Source organism: Ziziphus jujuba, chromosome 9 (genome assembly GCF_031755915.1).
Source record: "Ziziphus jujuba cultivar Dongzao chromosome 9, ASM3175591v1".
Taxonomy (NCBI): Eukaryota; Viridiplantae; Streptophyta; class Magnoliopsida; order Rosales; family Rhamnaceae; genus Ziziphus; species Ziziphus jujuba.
The window spans coordinates 22,908,431-22,924,958 of NC_083387.1; the positions used below are offsets into that span (position 1 = coordinate 22,908,431).

The 16,528-nt window shown below is 32.9% G+C and overlaps 2 protein-coding genes and 1 non-coding gene across 5 annotated transcripts; 2 read left to right on the top strand and 1 right to left on the bottom strand.

Moving 5' to 3' along the window:
• Positions 1 to 3,440: 3,440 nt before the first annotated feature.
• On the top strand, positions 3,441 to 7,944 carry LOC107427514 (protein NUCLEAR FUSION DEFECTIVE 4). Its single transcript, XM_016037891.4, has 3 exons — positions 3,441 to 3,851; positions 4,645 to 5,492; positions 7,223 to 7,944. Exons 1-3 carry the CDS (start codon positions 3,516 to 3,518, stop codon positions 7,689 to 7,691), a joined length of 1,653 nt encoding a protein of 550 aa, XP_015893377.1. The 5' UTR covers positions 3,441 to 3,515; the 3' UTR covers positions 7,692 to 7,944.
• Positions 7,945 to 8,628: 684 nt separating this feature from the next.
• On the top strand, positions 8,629 to 15,601 carry LOC107427504 (endo-1,4-beta-xylanase 5). 3 transcript variants are annotated; one of them, XM_060820285.1, is made up of 9 exons: positions 8,629 to 8,646; positions 12,256 to 12,366; positions 12,465 to 12,499; positions 12,655 to 12,799; positions 13,189 to 13,361; positions 13,512 to 13,613; positions 14,026 to 14,172; positions 14,339 to 14,977; positions 15,058 to 15,601. In XM_060820285.1, the coding sequence occupies exons 2-9, from the start codon at positions 12,294 to 12,296 to the stop codon at positions 15,391 to 15,393; spliced, it is 1,650 nt and encodes a 549-aa protein (XP_060676268.1). In that variant the 5' UTR covers positions 8,629 to 8,646; positions 12,256 to 12,293; the 3' UTR covers positions 15,394 to 15,601. The 3 variants fall into 3 exon arrangements, with proteins under 3 accessions (XP_060676268.1, XP_024932862.3, XP_015893369.3); XM_025077094.3 differs by lacking the exon at positions 8,629 to 8,646 and adding an exon at positions 11,783 to 12,136; XM_016037883.4 differs by lacking the exon at positions 8,629 to 8,646 and adding an exon at positions 11,783 to 12,034.
• TRNAE-CUC (transfer RNA glutamic acid (anticodon CUC)) lies at positions 12,927 to 12,999 on the bottom strand. The gene has a single exon. It is a non-coding gene; the product is annotated as a tRNA-Glu (tRNA).
• Positions 15,602 to 16,528: the final 927 nt, after the last annotated feature.

Here is a 16,528-nt window from a genome sequence, read left to right on the forward strand (position 1 = left end):
ACATCGCACCAATTCTGTTATGAAACACTTTCAAAAAAAGATACCTAAAAAAAAAAAAAATAGTATATTTATAACCGTTAACGCTTAATAAGAAAATATAATATTTATTCAATACTTTTATAATTTTTATAGTTAATTTGATAATTAGTTAATTGGATAAGCTAATTCCGAAGTTTCAATAAAATTTTTTATTTTTTAAATAATATTTTATCAATTTTCATAATTTTTATAAATTTTTATTGATATTCGATAATTTTTAATATTTTCATTAATATTTAAATATTTTGAACATTTTATATTTTATCGATACCAAAATCTTAATCTTGATCCTTATTAACTCTATTTAAAACTATTTTTCTAAAAAAAGTTAAAACATTTTAATATGTTATTATTTAGCTAGACTTCTTCCTTAGGAAGAGAAATGTAAAAAATCACTTGATTGATGTTTTTAGTGATTCAAACATATAATTTTCTAAGAGCTTGTTTGGTGGCACTATTGAAGCTTTAAATGCAACATCCAAAAAAAAAAAAAAATGAGATGTTTGGCAAAAAAAGAATAGAAAGTGAAAATAACTCCATGCTTCTCTAAATAATAGAAGCAACATAAAGGCAAAAAAAAAAAAAAAAAAGTATTGAATGCATTAATTAAATTATCAAAATATTGTAAAAAAAAATGTTGAAAGCGTGTTTTGATTGCGTATAATCAAACATCGCACCAATTCTGTTATGAAACACTTTCAAAAAAAGATACCTAAAAAAAAAAAAAAAAAAAAGTGGTACGTATGCTATGAAAAATAAATGCTATAAAAAAAACATTATAAAACAAAACCATCAAAAAGTGCTTTTATATTTTATTATTGAACACTATTTAAAAATCGTTTTAGAAGAGGATTACTTATTTAACCGGATTAACCTTTTATATCATATCAAATCTCTACAAATTTAATTTTCTTTATTTATTTATTTTATTTTTTTTACCAAGACAATTGAAATGACAATAATAAGTGGTTGTTTTTGAAAGGAAGAAGTCTTTTGGACGTATTTTTAAAATAAATGAAATTGGAAAAAATTTTAGTAGGCTCTTAAAATTATTAATAGGGAACTATATTGAATAACTCTCAAGTGGTTTGGAAGTCTAACCAAAGTAGAAATGAATACGAGACCCAATCGTAATAATAATTTTAATAGAAAATAAAATTGGAACTTTCTCATGGTTAGCAAGTTGAGGGAATTTTTGTCGTGAAGTGGGCCTCCAAATTGTCCCTATTGTAGAAAAAGGTTGGGTTTCCAATTGGTACTATTACACACCCGCGTCTTCGACGAAATTACAATCCAAACCAAACGACAGGAAGACGTGGCGTCAGTGGTAGTCACGTGCCGCAGCGGACTTCTCAACAAACTCGGGACTCTCGCTTGGCGTCAATGCTACCACCACGCGCCAATCGTAAAGCTCTCCTTTTTGCTCTCTTTCCTTTTAAATATCAATTTCCCTTTTTCTTTCTTTCAGTTTTTTTGAAAGAACTTTCTTACACCACTTTTTTTTTTTTTTTTTTCTTCGGCTGGGATTTTCTCGGAAACTGATTACCGAACCTTTCCTTACTTTATTTATTCAAGCAAAAGGAATGCGGGTGGGTTGGGCAAAAGCACACAGATTACTTTAAGCTACATAATCATGACTTTGAATTTATACTACTAGCTAATAAATAATATTTTTAATCTTAAAAGAAGAAATGTAAATAAATCTAAGCAAATAAAATAATAATACCTAATCATTTAATAAATATTATGATAGACTTTTTTGGTACATTTAATTCTTTTTGTTATTATTTTTAGCATCAATGCTGTTTGAACATTTTTTGTATTTTTTTTATGCAGTATTGAATTAATAATAATAATACCCTGTTAATATTTAGAAACCATGCATAATCAACTCAAAATCTTTACATTGTCACTTTTTTAGCTACTACAATAGCATATGTAGTGCACGCAGTGAGATTTCTATTTTTCCTAATTAAGAGTGTAATTTGAATGAAAATTATGTTTGGGTTAATATAATTTAACGATTAAAAAGTCACAATGTGTAGGTTTTTAAACTGATGCATGACTATCAGTTCCAAGAGAAGGAAGCATTTTGCCTTTTTCAAATTTTAAATGCGTCATCGAAATTACAAAGTTTAAGTAAATAGATTAAAAAAAAAAAAAAAGGTTTCATTGATGATATCGACTGTAATAAAAAACATTAGCATCATTGGTCTAATAAAAATTAAAATTATATAAAATCAATTTAACATATTAATTTAATTTGTACAAATCTATTTGGATCAGTCAATTTCATTGATTTGAAATCTGAATAAATCTTTTCCACATCCTTACTAATTAAGGATCAATATAAACACATTTAGGAATTACCCACAAAAAATGTAAATACATTTAAGAACATAAGTTTTCATAAATGTGTAATGATGGATCATTTTCATAATAGACTGGTGGTGAACAAAGTCCTTTATCATATTGGGTTACAGGTATAAAATGTACTAATCATGTAATGTGTCATTTTACCGGCCAAGATTTGAAAAAAAAAAATATTCTATGATTTGTATATATCTAAACCTAACTTTTGATGACTAAAGGGATGGACTAAAAACAAAAATTTACAGTCTTCTTTTTTTTTAAAAAAAATTCTCGTACTGGTTTTGCTTTGTGAACTCTCAACGTAAAAAAGGGAAGAAGAAACAAGTTACTTAAAATTACTTTATCGCACATAATAACAGAAAATGAACAAAAACTCAACAAAACCTTTTTGATTAAATGATGGAGCAGTACTTGAACTGGATTTGTTTTTTAATATATAAGTTATAATTATGTCAAAAACTATATTATATTTCAATAAAATTATTATAAGGGTAGATTTTGGATCTAATTAAACAAACGAAGCTACACAAAGTATGGTAACCCAAAAGAGCAATTTTTACTCTTATTGAGCATTATAATACAAGTCGATTCAAGTCAACAAAGTATAATCCTATATAATTTTATCCAAAAACCATTCAATAATTATTTGTTTTTCAATTTAATATCTATTTTCATATTTTTACTGTTAAATAAAATTTTGAGCGTAATTCGTTTACCTAGTTTTAAAAAAATTATTAAAAAACAAAGTACGGTATACTGAATTGGACTAAACTAGTGTTTAAACATTCCAAAGTAATCCTAAAAGTCGAACTGGACGAACCGTACTGCAAACCCAGTATACATTCACCACCCGTCGATCTATGTCTGAAATTCAAAAAGTTAATTAGAAAATGGTAAAAAAACGACACCGAAAAGCGCGAAAGCCATACGCGTCGTTTTAAAACCAACAGTGTGTGAGTCAGCAAGCAAAACAAAACCAACACAGAAAAACATATCACTTTAAATACCGCACCGATATTGCTTTTTTCTTCCACACATTCAAACCCAAAAAAAAACCAAAACGAAAACCCCCCTACCTTCCATTCTTCTTCTTCTTCATTTCGATGGGTTTGGGTTCCAAACAATCCCCTGTTTCAACCGCCGTCAAATGGCTGGGTTTCGTAACGGCCGTCTGGGTCCAATCCATTTCTGGCAACAATTACACGTTCTCTAACTACTCCGATGCTCTCAAAACTCTTATGAACCTCACGCAGCTCGAGCTTAACAACCTCTCCGTCGTTAAAGATGTTGGCAAAGCTTTTGGTCTTCTCGCTGGCCTTGCCTCTGACCGCTTACCTACTTGGCTTATTCTTCTCATTGGCTCGCTTGAAGGACTTGTTGGTTATGGCGCTCAATGGCTCGTCGTTAGTCAGAAAATCAAACCTCTTTCTTATTGGCAGGTTGGTTCGTATATCATACATATTGAATCTCTTATAGTTTTTATTTTATTTATTTATTTTTTATTATTTTTCGTCTCCCAATGCAAGAGTTTTATCTGTGTGTTTGGTTAATAAGAAAATGCAGAGGACTTTTCCGTTAAAATGTTATTTTAGTTTAACATTTTATCTGAAACGATAAGATAAAAAGTCAAAACATTCTTTTTTTTTTTTTGTTTTTTTCATTTCTCTTTTTCTTTCTTTTCTGAAAATTCTATTAACTTTTTTTTTTTTTCCCCCAAAATATTATTCGAAAACATGTTCAACGCTTTACTTACGGAAGTAAACAAACTACATGTTCACCACTTTGCTTATGGAAGAAAACAAACTATGTTTTTCAGAGCAGCAGTGCAATTTCATCAAATCAAATTTTTGACTATAGTTCAAGAAATTTTGAAAAAATCATATAATAATAATAATAATAATAATAATAAGGGAAACAGAGTTATTTACATATTGACGACATAATTAGCTAATTTTGGAAAATAGAAAATTGACTGTGAAACTGACCATGTATTTTTTATTTATTTTATTATTTTTTTTTGGTAAGAGCTAATAATTTTATTTTCTCGCAGTTTCTCTAGAATCAAACAGAACGAACACCAAATAATTGACAAACTACATGGACAAAATCCGAAGTGTTTTTTTAAAATTCATACTAAAATTGCTGTAAACAATTGCAAAAAAATCATGCTATATATTTTTGATTTGGTCTATTCATGTATAAATTTTTTAAAAAAATTAAAAATATACACAGATGTGCATATTCCTATGCATGGGAGGCAATAGCACTACCTGGATGAACACGGCGATACTGGTGACCTGCATAAGGAACTTCCGCAAGAACAGAGGACCCGTCTCGGGAATTCTTAAAGGCTATGTGGGACTAAGCACGGCCATTTTCACCGACCTCTGCTCCGCGCTCTTCAACGACAACCCTTCCAGCTTCCTCCTCATGCTCTCCTTGACGCCCCTCGCCGTCTGCTTCACCGCCATGCTCTTCCTCCGCGAAATCCCTCCCTCCGACTCCGCCGCTGAAGTCGGCGAGGAGTCCCGCTTCTTCTGGCTCTTCAACACCGTCGCCGTCGCCGTCGCCCTTTTCCTCCTCGCTTACGATTTCGTATCCATCCGCAGCGTTCTCTTCTCCAGGATCTTCGCGGCCGTTCTGCTCGTCCTCTTGGCCTCGCCGCTGGTGATTCCGGCCTACGCCTTCGTCAGAGCCTGGTCGTCTAATCGGGTCGGGTCGGGTCATAGTTCGGACATGGAGGGTCGGGCAGACGAGCCGCTGCTGAAGCAGGAAGTAGTGCCGGACACTCAGCACAAGCCGGAGATTCCGGAGGAGGAGAACGTGGAGGAGGAGAGGCGGAAGCCGCCGGTGATCGGAGAGGAGCACACGATCGTGGAGGCGATGAAGAGCATGGATTTTTGGATATTGTTCGTATCGTTCCTGTGTGGGGTGGGGACAGGTTTGGCGGTGATGAACAACATGGGTCAGATTGGACTGGCTCTGGGATACGCCGACGTTTCGATGTTTGTTTCTCTCACTAGCATTTGGGGCTTTTTTGGCCGCATCGGTTCGGGGATGGTTTCCGAGTATTTCATCAGGTACTGTTGGAATTATTTCTTCTCCTTTTATTTATTTATTTATTTTCTTTCCAAAAGTAAATTATAACTTTGAAATGTGGTACTGTTTTCTGTCGCGTTTACAGAAATTTCGTTGCCTGTTCGTAATTCACGGACAATTGGATTTTATTCCTGTTTTTTCTTTTTCTTTTTTTATTTTTTTTTGTGAAATTAATTTGTTTCTTGTTTGAATTGTGTTAATTTGTTTGATGGTTTGTGAAATCTAGTTCTCTAGGGAATAATTTAATATTATTGTTCATCAATATTGGTATTTTGTAGCATCTGCCATGATTTATATATATATATATATATTTTAATGATTATTGCATTTTGATATTTTTGTTTTATAGAGTTTTATGATTTATGTTTTCAAGTTTCAAAGTAGAAATTTATTTTTAATATTTTTTCTTTATTACAGATTTATTTAATTTTTAAATGAATTAAAAATTAAATTGAAAATTTAATTAATTTGCAATGCATTGAATAATTAAAGATCCAAATAGGTATTTTTGAAAGATAATGCAGTAGATTGACTTGTGTGTGAAAAAGGAAAAAAAATTGAGATTCGATTTGGAAAAAGATAATTGGATTTGATTACAACTGGTAATGAATTCTGTATACGCTTGTGCTGTGACGACATAAAGCATGTAATTTAGTATAATTTTATATATTAATTCATATTTTGTTGTCCAACCAAGGAAAAAAAAAAAAAAAAAACATATCTTATAGCATATTGCCAACAAAAATTGACAAAGTATGTTTTCTATTTCCTATACATCTTTAAGGTTTACCATTACCAGGTCAAACGTGATGAAATTTTAATTATTATTATTATTATTTTTTTACTATGAAAAAGTTGTCCTTTTCAATCCATTTGATGCTTCTATTTATTTGCTTTAGGTAAAAAAAAAAAAGGTAGAAAACGATGGCCGGGCAAATTAATTTAGGGGTCAGATATTCTATTTGAAGTCTTTTATATTAGGAATTTTTTAAAATACTTTTCTTGTATTTAGTTCCTTTAGTAGTTGTTTGCTTCTACTATATATGTGATGTATATATGCATATTTTCTCTTGTTTGTAATTTAAATTTTTAGGATTTTAGCAAATATATATCCTTTTCGATCACAGCTTCACTCTCTCATAGCCCAACTGTTTATATCATACAAAATGACGAAAAATACACAAATGCAGCGAAATAGGCATTTCTATTTGTATCCTAGATGGGTCCAGATTCCGTGACCCCATTTTCTGTGGCAGCATAGGCAAACAATGCATATGCCACTCTCTTGGCATTCCAATACTTCCAATTTTTCTCATGAAAAATCCGTCTTTTTTCTTTTTCATAAGAATTTCTAGGAGTTTTCTTATGTTCTAATAAACCCAAACTTGGTTTCCCACTTGTCAAATGTGGTTTGATTTCTAAAGAAAGTATCACATTTATGCTTACGTCACCCTGAGTTGTATTCCATTTTTATTTTTATTTTTATTTTATTCTGCGGTGCATTGCTTTCGATTGGACATTCTGTCTAATCCTATTTACTTTTGTAGTTGATAATTTGGACTTTGTTAACCTGTTGGAGTTAGAATACATGTAATATTACCAACCGCTCATTTGGTGATGACTTTTGCATCTTGTCAGTTAATGAGGCTTAGATATTTTCTTTGACAAGTTCTAGAATTTAATATGGCAAGGTGTAATTTTGTTATAACAGGAAAGCTGGAACACCTAGGCCACTCTGGAATGCTGCTTCACAGATTCTGATGGCTGTTGGGTATATACTCATGGCCATTGCCATGCCTGGTTCACTCTACATCGGTTCGGTGGTGGTTGGTATTTGCTATGGAATCCGTCTTGCTATCACAGTCCCAACTGCATCTGAACTATTTGGTCTAAAATATTATGGACTTATATACAACATCCTAATTCTCAATCTTCCTCTTGGATCTTTCCTCTTTTCTGGCCTGCTTGCCGGACTATTGTATGATATGGAAGCTACAGCCACAGCTGGAGGAGGCAACACTTGCATTGGTGCCCATTGTTACAGGCTTGTGTTTGTGGTAATGGCTGCTGCTTGCATTATCGGGTTCGGCTTAGACATTTTGTTATCTGTTAGAACCAGAAATCTTTACAGCAAGATTCAAGGCAGCAAGAAATCTTCTAAAAAAGAGGAACTTAAATGAGGTCATAAAGAGGCCTGGAGTCAGGGGATCTGAGGGCTCATTGCCCAGTGATATCCCATATATTAAGCCTTGAGTAGCTGCAGGTTCTCTTATTTTCCACATGAACCATGCCGACCCAAAGAGTGAAAAATTATGTACTTTTTTTGTATGCATCCTAATTCCTTATCGTCGCCTGTTTGTTTTTGATTGGTTCTTTGCTGTAACAAATGTGTGTAATTTTTTCACGATGCCCAAAGTGCATATTATTCTTCCATCCAATGTTATCTTTTCCGGTAAGGATTTATCCATATGCCACTGAAAAATAAGAAATAACTAGACTTTTAAATGATAATTTTCTCACTTATTTTAACTTTGAAATTAAAACTATTTATATTACATTTTTAGATTTCATAACGGATATATCCCAATTTCACAATTTCATAAAAGACTTCTTGCTTGGCAAGGCTCTGATATTATGTCCCAAAAGCTATGATCAGCAGGAAAATAACAATAGATTCTGGAAAATATTTTCTGATGTCTTGACTATATTTATAAAGTTATATTATATCTGTACACGATAATTACAAAAAATGAAAAAAAAAGAAAAAAAAAAGAGAAAGTTATCAAAAAAAGATTAGTTATCCTAAACCTTTAGTCTTAGCTTTACAACGATAAGTACCCCCAAAAAAAGAAAAAGAAAAAGAAAAAGGATTAGTTATCCTATAAACCTTTAGTGTTGCATTACAACAGGAATTATCAGAACTATTAGAAAATCCATATACATGGTTTATCAATTCTTAAAAAGAAAAAAATAATAAAAAAATGAATTAATATGTTTCCAACCTAATCAAAATTGCACGTATATATAATTGCAAAATGTGATATATCAAACTCAATCATATAGTATCCATCCACGTGAAGTGCCAAAAAAATTAAGCTACTCTGTTTCTGGCCCGCATCAACAAAATTGCAAAAGGTACATACATACACTTTTTTTCTTTCTTTTTTTTTTTTTGGCTGAATGGGTACATACATACACTTAACCTACATTTAATCTATCTTACATGCTAGTTCACGATTTATGATATGTAAATTTTCAGATATTGATTGAATGCTCTATATATAGTCCAATAATTCAAAGTTTGCGGACATCAACGATTTCCACTGATAATTGTGAATGTGGAGGATGATTTCCACAAGTATAGATATATACGGTGAACGGAGGTTGGACTTTGAATCCAATAGCATATTAAATATAATGTAGCTTAGAGTTAGAGGGTACATTATGCATCTATAAAGTGCAGGCCAATTCATTTTCCTTTCTTCTTTTATTTCTTAAAATTAATGTGGATTGACTTATTATATTTTAACTAGTCTATAACAAAACTTATACCCCCTTTACGTACATGCTCTCCCTTTGTCTACAATAAAAGTGGAATTTTATTTTTGCAAAAAGATTCAGTACGATTTTCAAATTTTAAAAGATTCTTTTTTCACATGACCTGAGCCGAGTCAATAGGATGAAAGAATGAGTTAATGATGCAGAATTATGTATCATTAGATGGGTTCCAGAATCAACTTATGAGCTTTTTATGGATCCAAATGTTGAAAATTTGAAAGAGTACAAAAGCTTACTGGAGAGTATAAGAGCTGATACTCTAAAGATTTATATAAAATTTTATGCATATAACTTAATGAAATAATGAATTCATATAAAATTAAATAATGATGGAGATATATATATATAGCATCATCATTACTTTCTTATCTTTAAAATATATTGAATATTGAATGTAACTTCTCAAGGGTTTGATCTGCCTGGCCTCATGCGAATGAGTTTGTAGACGTTGATGTCTTGCATTTTCATATTTTCATTCTTGATGTCTTGAATTTTCATATTTTCGTTTTATCATGGGGAGATTGTTTTTAAACTGTATGACAAATTCTATTTGATGACTTTTAAATTAGATTTTTATTTATTTATTTATTTATACTTTATAATTGTTTGTTAGCTTTGATTATAGAAGTCATTTTTTTTTTATTTTTTTTTTCAATCCAAATATATGGTTTATTTAGCAAATCTTTTTGGATTTGTCATCATTGTAGAACCATTCTTTTATGAAGCACACAATTGAAGCATTACTTGCCATATGCCAATGGTTTATATCTTAGTAAATGACGAAAAATACTCCTCGTTTTTGTTGTCATGAAAATGAGTCTCAAAAGTAATTTTTGACAAAAATTTCTAGCAGTAAAACCCGAACTTGGTTTCTCACTTAGAGTTTTGATTTCCAAAGAAAGTATCACATTTATGTTTACGCTATATACTCAGATACGTTCCCTTGTTCTTTGATTCTATTGTGCACTGCATTCTATTAGACGTTCTATTTTGTAGTTTGATAATTTGGACTCTTTTGGAGTGTTTTTTATTATTTTTTAATTTTTTATCTACCTTATGGAGTAATATCACGAATCGCCAATTGATTGACTACTTAATTTGCAACCTTATTAGTTAATGAATCCGTCTTGCTATTATAGGCCCAACTGCATCTCTGAATATTATGGACTTACATACAACATCCTAGTTCCCAATCTTCCCCTTGGATCTTTCCCATTTTCTGGACTTCATAATGGAATGTAATATTCTATGTGAAATCAAAACCCCAATACGCAATATGGACATCTAGATAGGCCTAGAAAAGCCCAGTAGATGAGTTGGGCATAACGCCACTTAGCCCAATGGACTAACATTCCCCTCTATCTCCAGCACAAGGTCCCTGAAGCTACAAAACAAACTTTTTTTTTTTTTTCTTTTTTTTGGGAGTATTGGAATATTATCACTGCCACAACTCCATTGAGCCTTGTTAGGAATAGGTATATAACATATTTATGAGCTACACATAGATGTAAAGAGCACGTCTATGTGGTGCAGTTTCTCACAAAAGTTGTATATCCTCCACGCTTCTGTTTCCCACATTCATTAGCCTGACGTTGGAGTCCTTATCACTTTGAGAGCCTTTGAAGCAATGGTCCCTTGAATCTTGCACGCCTGCAATCTCTAAAGCTTTTGGAAACCTACTTAGCCTATATATGTTTATATATTTATATATGCTGGTGCTACACAGGACAGTTTCCATGACTAAACTTGCAACTCAAGCACCCTTTGTTGTTGGGGCAACATGCATGTCATCATACCTCATGCCTCCCCATTTGGGTGCTCAATTTCCAAGTTCCAACCCCAATTTCTTACATCGCTTTCCTCATGAGATTTAAGGAGTAGGTCCATTAAGATGTTTGATTCTTTTTTATTGGACCCAACAATTATTTAGATTTTTTTTAGACTTGGCTGACCATAATCTGGTCCAATTGAGTATAGCTCAGCATCTTACTATAGTCTAGTCCAATTGAGTATATAAGTCCATTTGGATTTTTAGATTGCACTGAAATTATCTTAAATTTAATCTAATAGAAGTTTAAAATAATCAAATCTGATCAATCCAAAGTGTAAAATATTATATAGTACACATATAGAGCATCAATCTTTAATTGCAACACAACCACAATATTAAATGGCAAAAACTATTTGTTGGATGACTCTGACCTACCCATTTATGTAAATAACTAGTCTTTTAATGACATCGATATAGAGTACCGTTGCGTTAAATGTAGGATTTTTGATTGAGAAGTCTTAGAAGGTTAATAATGAACAAAACAAAACAAGCACTCCAAACCCATTGCTTTTCTCTCTTGACTATCTCATTTTTTATGAATATTAATTTTCTTTTCTTTTTTTTTTTTTTTCCATAAGATGTAAGGAATCCTATTCTAAAACATAACATCCAACTAGAATATGCACGACACGTGTTTAAACAAAAATAAAAAAGTTAATCTTTCCAATGGGGTTTAGATTATTATTGACACTTGGACTTGTTCCATTGATTATATGGTCTACATTCACTTAGGAATAGACAAATTATTTATGCATAATTTAGATAGCAAACATTTATTGTGACAAGCTATAAAGCACTTGGAAGCATTCACAATCTTAAGAAAAGCATTGGGGACTAGTAATTAAACCAAGATCGAAAAGTCCAAATGAAAAATCAAATGCAGCACATAACATATGAGAGGTTGGGGGAACAATCTTAAGACCTTTTAATTATTAGAATCAGCATCTAGCAAGGATAAAAATGATAAGAGCCAAATAAATCATGCTACTTAGCCATGCAGAAGAGGAGGTGAGCAGTTGGAACAAAAAAGATGTCCTTGGAATTTATAGTCACATGAACATGAAAGCTCTCACTGTTTCACAGGGCATGTGAGCTTAGCACGGACCTGCTCAGATCCCCTGCCACTGTTACCCTGTGAATATCTTCACCTCCTCCCTCAATATCATTTTTCAGTACAACCCCTCTCCTTTTCTTGTTGTAACCTCCATAATTTTGGAGCGTTATACAAACAAACAAGTATTACTTTTCCCTCTAGTACTATATATGATATTAATATTTTTATATATGTATATATTAAATGTCCCAAACCAACCATTGTAACCCTGCCATTCTTTTTTCCTTTTGTTATTTACTAGTTTACAGTACTGCTAGCTAAACTGAGCCGAAGAAGAGAATGGAAGAGAGTCCTATCAATTGCCTCCTGGTTTTCATTCTTCTAACATGCCCTGTGTTTGCTTCTTCATTTGGTATTATTCTCTTCCCTCTCTCTCATTGGTTTTGTCAGTAATTAGTAAAAATGGGATTTTCTAGTTCTGACTGAGTTTTTCTTTTTCAAATAATGCAGATGGACCTTTGTATGATTTTACAGCTTACACTGAGGTATTTAGTATGATAGGAAATGCTTAATGTATGAATTAGTAGAAATATTATTTATATATATATATATATATATTTTTGTTGGGGTGGGGTGTAAATTTGTAACCGTTTAGACTTAGCAATGGGCATTGTGTAATTGGCTTTTATTTGGATGGCAGTGCAAGGCAGAGGTAGAGAGGCCACTTTACAATGGAGGGATTCTGAAAGATCAGCCTGCAGTTAAAGATTCTGAAACTAGTGGTGTTTATTCACCTGCATTCATACTGCACAATCTCACCCCAGGCAACATCTACTGTTTCTCCAGTTGGGTTTCCTTCCATTTTCTTTTCCTTCTAATATATATATATATATATATGCCGCTTCAATATTATATAGATTTTTGTAGGTTCAGCCAAAAACCCAAAAAAGGAAATTAAAAAAAAACTTTCCTTTCCGTTGCCGGGACTTGAACCCGGGTCTCTCGGGTGAGAGCCGAGTATCCTAACCAACTAGACTACAACGGAATGGCGAAAACGGATGAGCTCAAATAAAATAATACAATTTCTAACATTCACTTTCTTTATAAAATATCAAGAGTTTCACTAGAAAGATTTTGATTTTGATAGTCTAATCCATTTTATGACTTTATACTTGCAGCAAGTTGTGCTGGGTTCTCAAATTGGGATATAACAATTTGCACTTTAAATCAACAGGTTGGGTGAAGATAGAGGGTGCAAGTTCAGCTCTCATAACTGCAAGCCTGAACACAGAGAATAAGACATATAACTGCATAGGAACTGTTCTGGCCAAGCAAGGATGCTGGTCATTCCTCAAGGGTGGATTTATTCTTGACTCTCCTTCCAAACTCTCTATCCTATATTTTCAGGTAACAATCTCTAATTTGTCTAATTACTTTGTGTATGTATCTATCAATATAAACATTATTAAAAAAATATAAAAAAAAAAATTCTGCAAGGTTCAAACATCCACGCTTGTGAGTTGTGAAGTGAATAAACTACCTTTTGTGTTTTGACAGAACTCCGATAATAAAGATCTGAAAATAGAAGTTGCAAGCACTTCCCTACAGCCATTCACTGATCAACAATGGAGAATGAATCAGCAATATATAATCAACACCGTAAGTACTGCAGTAGCTTGCTTTCAAAAAGTAGTAGTCGTACTAGTGCCTATTCCTTTACTTGAATTTGTTCTGGCTAACACACCGGTGTCTAGAATCTAGAGGGCAAAATCAAGTCTGAAATTTTATATACCCACATTGATTTCGATATGTAAAGATCTAATTAATTGTCAAGAGACCCATCTCAGAAATTTCATTGGTGCTGACTTTCTTATTTAGTACATTTGTAATGGCATTAGACATATTATCAGACACAGACATGATTGCTTAGCTTAAACTTGTAATTGTTAACCACTTTGATAATAACGGGAGCTAGAGCTATAATTTGAATAAAACCAATCATAATTCCTTAGTCTGAATGAATAATGCAGTCGGTCTTCAACTAACTAATAATTTCTATCAATTTTTCTAGAAAAGGAAACGTGCCGTGACAATCCATGTCTCAAATGTACAAGGACAGACGTTGCAAGGGGCTGAAATTAGCATAGAGCAAGTTGCAAAAGATTTCCCATTTGGATCTGCAATAGCAAAGACCATCCTTGGAAATTTGCCTTACCAGGTAAGTACATTAGTTTTACTTGCATAACTAAACTAAAAGATTAGATATATGGACGACTACTCCTTTTACATTGATCCTCTTTAACAGTTTTTAGTGACCAATCATTTACGCATTAAGATCACTTGAGAAATGCGCAAGCTCAAGGTTTTCTTTCAACATGTTTCAGAATTGGTTTGCCAAGAGATTCAATGCTGCAGTGTTTGAAAACGAGCTCAAATGGTATGCAACAGAACCAGAACAAGGGAAGGTTAACTACAACATATCAGACCAAATGATGGAATTTGTTCGAGCTAACCAAATTATTGCTAGAGGTCATAATATATTCTGGGAAGACCCCAGATATACACCAGCATGGGTTCTAAACCTTACAGGACCTGCGCTGCAATCCGCCGTGAACTCTAGAATACAAAGCCTAATGAGCCAATACAGAGAAGAATTCATACATTGGGATGTTAGCAATGAAATGCTCCATTTTGATTTCTATGAGCAGAAGCTTGGCCCCAACGCTACCCTGCATTTCTTTGAGACAGCACACCGGTCTGATCCTCTTTCAACCCTCTTCATGAATGACTTCAATGTGGTTGAGACTTGCAGTGATGTGAATTCCACAGTTGACAACTACATTTCAAGACTGAAAGAACTCAGACGCGGTGGAGTTTTCATGGATGGGATTGGTCTTGAGGGACATTTCACAACACCAAACCTCCCTCTAATGAGAGCTATACTAGACAAGTTGGCCACACTGGGGCTTCCAATTTGGCTCACAGAGGTTGATATCAGCAACACCCTTGACAAAGAAACACAGGTAAAACCAAAACTCCATTTGTCACCAATATCAGTGAATGTCTGTCTCTCTCTCACTGATTTGGAATATATTTTTTGCAGGCTGTTTATTTAGAACAAGTTTTGAGGGAAGGCTTTTCGCATCCATCGGTTAATGGGATAATGCTTTGGACTGCGTTGCATCCTAACGGGTGCTACCAAATGTGCTTGACAGACAATAATTTGCAGAACCTTCCTGCTGGTGATGTTGTTGATAAGCTCCTGAAAGAATGGAGAACAGGAGAGATAGGAGGTGAGACCGATGATCATGGATCGTATAGTTTCTTTGGCTTCTTAGGTGAATACAAGATTAGTGTTAAGTATGGAAACAAGACTGCAAGTTCAACCTTCTCACTTTGTCAAGGTGCAGAAACTAGACATGTTAGCATTCAGCTGTGATAAGCTAGCACAAGTTTAGAAAATTAGAATTTCCTATGAGCTTACGAAGGCTGTTGAACTTTATAGTGGAATTAACTTCCTCATAAGAGCAATATTAATATTTATATAGCATTCAATTTGATTCAGAAACTGATCATTTTCAGCTTTGTTAATTTTTATAAACTAAAAAGTATGTGGAGTTAGTTTGTAATAACAAATATTACTAACATAGCTGAAGGGTGTAAGAAGGAAATGAAAGGAAATGAGATTGCTGCCAAGTGAAAAATTATTTTTGGGTAGTCCATTTTATATGGTCGAATCGTGCACAATGAAATCAATTCCTAATCTAGGCATCCTATAAAGTACAGAGTGCAATTTTTGCAAAGTATTGAAGTTCATATTAGTTATTGGGAAATATCCTCTTCTCATCTTTGAACTTGAAGCCTAGCAAAAAAAAATTATGGAATAAAAAAAATAAATAAAAATAAACTTTTAGTTGAAGGGTCATGTTGAATTCAAAGAAATTATTGAAAGCTTTTCAATTATTTAGGTTAAAAAAAAAAAAAAAAGTTCGAATATAATGTTTGTTGAATTTTTGGACCTTGGTAGGCTTGCTTTCAGACGGATGTTGAAATTGGATGCTAAAAATAGACAAAATTATGATAGGATTAGGACGTGGGATCAAACAACTTTTTTTGACGGAAAACGTGGAATTAGACGACTTGAGCTCGACCTTGGTAGGTTACTTGATTCTTTCCCTTTGGTCCAATTGAAACCCTTACTTTTTGTTCTACTCTTTGAGTGAGGTATGGTCTTTTAAAAGAAAAATATGGTGCTCTATGACATGACCAGCAGAGGATGCAAGTCCATAACATCATAGTCTTTTGGGTTGGATTAAAAATCTTATTTCTCTTAGCGCAGCAAAAACAGACGGACAGAAACAAAAGAAATTGAAAAATGGGATAAAAAAAACATAAAAATCCTTGAAGGCTTTTAATTATGAGTTGAAAACAGTTTTCAAGTCTAATTAATTTAGACGCATGTCAAACAAAAACTAGTACCGTCCCTACAAATTTGCCAATTTGTTTATTTGATTCCTCCGAATGAATCCTATTCCTACTATCCAAATATTTCCTCAACAACCCCTTAATTGATT

Coding starts and splice junctions, on each gene's coding strand:
- LOC107427504 (XM_060820285.1), top strand. CDS start 12,294: ATGGAAGAGAGTCCTATCAATTGCCTCCTGGTTTTCATTCTTCTAACA. Junction 13,362..13,511: donor TCTCTATCCTATATTTTCAG/GTAACAATCTCT, acceptor GTGTTTTGACAG/AACTCCGATAATAAAGATCT. Junction 13,614..14,025: donor AGCAATATATAATCAACACC/GTAAGTACTGCA, acceptor CAATTTTTCTAG/AAAAGGAAACGTGCCGTGAC.
- LOC107427514 (XM_016037891.4), top strand. CDS start 3,516: ATGGGTTTGGGTTCCAAACAATCCCCTGTTTCAACCGCCGTCAAATGG. Junction 3,852..4,644: donor AACCTCTTTCTTATTGGCAG/GTTGGTTCGTAT, acceptor AAATATACACAG/ATGTGCATATTCCTATGCAT. Junction 5,493..7,222: donor GTTTCCGAGTATTTCATCAG/GTACTGTTGGAA, acceptor TTGTTATAACAG/GAAAGCTGGAACACCTAGGC.